Source organism: Plasmodium gaboni (assembly GCF_001602025.1).
Source record: "Plasmodium gaboni strain SY75 chromosome Unknown, whole genome shotgun sequence".
Lineage (NCBI taxonomy): Eukaryota > Apicomplexa > Aconoidasida > Haemosporida > Plasmodiidae > Plasmodium > Plasmodium gaboni.
Window position 1 is genome coordinate 1 of NW_017385409.1, and position 4870 is coordinate 4870.

Genomic DNA, 4870 nt, shown 5'->3' on the forward strand with positions numbered 1-4870 from the left:
AGATTTTTTTTTTTTTTTTTTTTTTTTATTACACATCTTCCAGTTTTATTTTATTTGATATTATTTCATTTATCTTTTCTTATTTTTCTTTTTATGTATATATTATATATATATGCCTAATGTCAAAAGGTTATAATCAGAATGAATGATGACTATGCATCGAAACCTCCTACATACATATGGGATATAAACATTGGTTTAAATGCATTATCAGAAAATATTCTAGATTCTATTTTATTTTTTGGTTTTATTATAAGTATATTAGGATCCTTTTATTTTCTGTACTGGTTACAAAGTGGAGAAATGAGAAACATGTGCAATAAAAGTAGTTAAGAATGAGAATAAGGGGAATGCCATTGTCCATATTTATTTGATTTATTTATTTATTTTATTTATATTTTTTTTTTTCTATTGAATTATGAAACAATTTATTAAAGTGTTATTAAATAAATTGAAAAAATAGAGATATAGAAAAATGGAACGTTTATCTAATACAATTTAAACGTGAAAAAGTTAAATTAAAACAAATGTACAAAGTGAATATTTTTTTCAAAAGGTGAAAAATTTACAAATTGAAAATGACACATGAGAATGCATATAAATAAATAAATAAATAAATATATATATATATATATATATATATGTTTGTGTTTATTAATTCATTTTTTATGTTTTTATGTTTTTATTTTTTATTTTTTTCAAATTTTAACTTTTTTAAAAGATACCACAACGTAGAATAAACACATTATGGTTATAAACATTAAAGAAAAAGCTAGTGACCAAAAAACATACTGATCACTTTCAAAACCATTTTTTAAATTCATTCCAAAAATAGCAGCTATTGTACCAACTACAGTTATTATAATTCCATATATTTTTAAACCTAATTCTAATTTCAAAACATTATTTCTTGCATCATCTAAATTTAATTCAACCATTTGTAATACATCATCCAAAGATTGATCTGTCCTATGTATAATTTTTAAGAATTCTTCTATTTCATGACAATAATATTCTAACAACATTTCTGTATCTTCATTATTTGGAGTAGGATCTGATTTTTCCCATAATTCTGGTTTATCCCAGAAATATGAAACTTCTAATCTTCTTACATCATCATCATTATTTAAAACTCCATGAATAGATTTATATACACTTTGAACTTTTTCATCAATTATTTTTAATTTCCTTCTCATATCAGTTAATTTATTTATACATTTGTATATACTTAAATTATTACTTATAATTTCAAATAATTTTTCTGCTTCACATATCACTGGTTCAATTTCATTTTTCAATTCTTCACTTATATCAACAAAGATAGCTTCCAAAATTAAAATTTCAAAAGGTAAAGAATCTTTTATTAATGATATAACTTTTGAATTTTCAATAAAATATTTACACATCTTCTCTTCCTTTTCAGCTATTTCAGGTATTGGACTGTTAGTAAAAGTGGGGATATACAACAAAAAGTCTTTAAATATAATACATTTTCTATAAGGTAAATTAATAAGTACACAATTTCTTTTAGGAGATATATCAAATCTAGTAGTTGTGTTATTTGATAATAATTGTCTTATATCTCTATACTGAGCTAAACCACTAGAATTTTCTGGTGTTGTTTCTCCTTTTATTTTATGTACCATTTTTAACAATTCATGAGATTGTAAAGTATATGGGGTATCTTCTCCATTGTATATTTTATGAACCTCATATTTTAAATATTTATTAAAACATTTTATTCGTATTTTAAAATCATCGCTTTTCATATATTCTTCTCTATTATCTTTCATATAAGAAAATATATATTTATTACTATATAAAAAAGATTCTCTTATTCCTTTTGATTCTTTACAATCTTTTACATTATCTTCATCTGATATATTGTTATATGTTCTATATTCTTCACTATTATTTCTTTTAAATCCACGTTTCATATAATCCATATAACTACTTTCGTCTTTAAGGTTTGTTTCATTCCTTTGCATTATATTCTTCATTTCAACATTCTCATTAAAATTTGATACAATACCTAACTTACTATTATAGTCTTCTATTTGTTTATACTCCTTTAGTTCTTCATCCTTCTCATTTATATTGAGTAAAGGTTTCTTTAATTTTCCTTCATCAGACATTGTTCAGAGTTTTATTTTTTATAAAAAATAAAATAAGATAATTTATTCTATTGACAAAAATATATATATATATTTTTCCTATATTTAAAAGCAATGTGTTAAGTTTAATAAACCAAAAATATAAAAAAGAAAAAAAAAAATCTTCAAACACATAAGAATAATATATGATATCTATACATATATATATATATATTTTTTTTATGTGATATTTTAAAATTACAATTTTGAATTCTTAAACATTTTTCTATTAAATCCTTTGTGTTATCGAATGTTTCAGTATTTTCTATTCAAATAGGAAAAGGAAATTAAATGAAACATTTTAAGAAATATTTATTGTGATATATGTTATATTTTATTTTTTTTTTTATTTTCATCTATATAAAATAAGATATATATTTCAATATGATATGCATATATTATGTGAACCTGTATTAAAAAGAATTAATTAAATATATAAATATATAGATATATATATTTGTCCTAGAAAAATTCCATTCTTAAATTAATTATTTTCTTATATAAAATATTTTTATTCTTTGAAATAATATGAAAAACTAATGAATAACAGCAAGTAATTTTTTATTCATATCATACAAATTTATTAAAAAAAAAAAAAAAATTGTTAATTTTTCATGCATACTTTTATGTGCATTTAAAATTAGGAGACCATATTTAAATAACTATTAAAATAAAGATTCTCCATGGTGTATCATAATAAAATAGAATATAAATATATAATGTATATATATATATATATTCATATATCAGAATACACATATAAAAAATATACACTATATAAATAAATTATTATATCTATTGTCGTTAATTTAAGGAATCTACATAATCATATATCTTTTATATATAAAAGAAAATAAGCACCTTGCGCCGCAACGTTGGATTTTTCACATATCTATGTATAAATATCTTATGATTTTATATATATATATATATATATATATATATATATATATATATTTTTTAAAAGCAAAAAAAAACAACATTTTTAAAAAGTGTAAAAAAAGTTAAAATTAAAAAAGGATTTTTTTTTTTTTTTTTTTTAAATAAAAAATTAATAAATGCTTAATCATAAAAATTAAAAAATATAAGGAATAATCAAAATATTAAGTTTGTTGATATTTATGGAAATGTATGTGTAACATATTTAAAAACATTCTTTAAGCATCAACATGGAACATTAACTTTTAAAACTTTAAAAATATAAATATTTATATACATAAAATAATAGAAATTTTATTATTTTTTTTATTTTTATAATTTATTATTATTTTTTTATAAATGGATTAAAAAATGTGCTGTATATAACAAAATAAATATTTTGTTCCTATAAAAAAAAAAATGTACTTAGATAGCTAATTCTTTTAAATAATTTTTTTTGGAAAGAAATCGTTCCATAAATTCATTTTCATTAGTAGATGAAAATAAATGGTGAATTTCATCTTTTATTTTCATATAATTTGAAATTTTCATTTTATAATTTTCATCAGCACTTGCTGAAGTATCTATATTTAATTTTTCTTTTAAATAATATTTATTTTCAGCTGATTCAAGTTCCTCTACTTTTTCATAAGCTTTTTGAATAACATCTTTTGGTAATTTGGCTATTTCAGCAACATTAACTCCATAACTTTTATTTGAAGCCCCATCTTTAATTTCATATAAAAAGCAAATTTTCTTTTTCTCCTTATCAATTGTAGTTTCTACATGTCTGTTAATAACTCCTTCACATTGATATGCAATATTTGACATTTCGTGGAAATGAGTAGCAAATAGACAAAAACATTTTATATTATCTAAAATATATTTTCCAATAGACCAACTTATACCTAATCCTTCATAAGTAGATGTACCTCTACCTAGTTCGTCAACAATAATAAAAGAATTTTGATCAGCATTTTTTACAATTGCTGCTGCTTCTATCATTTCTGATAAAAAGGTTGAAATTCCTTTTAATTGAAAATCGGAAGCTCCAACTCTGCACATAATTTGTGTAAAAATAGGAACTTCACAAAAATCACATGGTACAAACATACCTATTTGTGCCAATATACATATAATAGCTGTTTGTCTAATATATGTACTTTTACCTCCCATATTAGGTCCAGTAACTATAATTAACCTACTATTCTTTTTGTTCATATGGATATCATTAGGTATAAAGTTATTCAAATTATATTGTAATTCTAACAATGGATGACGTGATTTTCTCATAATTACATTTTCTCCATGATCGACTATTACTGGTCGAACATATGGAAATGGTGAATTATGACAAACGACTGAAAAAGATATTAATACATCTAATGTAGATACTAAATCAATAAACTTTTCAATAACTGGTGTATATGTAGAAACAGCACATATTGTTTTATTTATGATTTCTGATTGTAATGTATTGTAAATATTTAAACAATGATCATATTGTTTACATAAATTTTTTAATGTATTTGTTGTAAATAAAAATTCATTTTTATTCATACGCACTGTCATATATTTTTTTTTATCTTGTTGTACTAAACCACAATCTTTTTTTGTTACTCTAAATAAAAATCCATTGGTATTACAATCTACTAATCTAATATCTTCTCTATTTGCTCTTTTATAAGTTCTGTCATATTTATCTGCAAAAATATCTTTTTCTACATCATCTTTATGTTTTTTGATTTTCTTCATTAATGCATTTTTTTCATTAGCAATAATTTCTAATTCACTATCAA

General features: G+C 20.9%; 3 protein-coding genes across 3 annotated transcripts; 1 reads left to right on the forward strand and 2 right to left on the reverse strand.

Annotated features, from left to right (window-relative positions):
* Positions 1 to 141: 141 nt before the first annotated feature.
* PGSY75_0023700 (hypothetical protein) lies at positions 142 to 333 on the forward strand (the record flags this gene model as incomplete). The annotated part of the gene is made up of 1 exon (XM_018783381.1): positions 142 to 333. One exon carries the CDS (start codon positions 142 to 144, stop codon positions 331 to 333), a length of 192 nt encoding a protein of 63 aa, XP_018638840.1.
* Positions 334 to 698: 365 nt separating this feature from the next.
* Positions 699 to 2135, reverse strand: PGSY75_0023800 (putative CorA-like Mg2+ transporter protein; the record flags this gene model as incomplete). Its single annotated transcript, XM_018783382.1, has 1 exon — positions 699 to 2135. The coding sequence occupies one exon, from the start codon at positions 2133 to 2135 to the stop codon at positions 699 to 701; it is 1437 nt and encodes a 478-aa protein (XP_018638841.1).
* A 1362-nt stretch (positions 2136 to 3497) lies between these two features.
* Positions 3498 to 4870, reverse strand: PGSY75_0023900 (putative DNA mismatch repair protein MSH2; the record flags this gene model as incomplete). Its single annotated transcript, XM_018783383.1, has 1 exon — positions 3498 to 4870. A coding segment is annotated over one exon (1373 nt), but the record flags the coding sequence as incomplete, so codon positions are not given.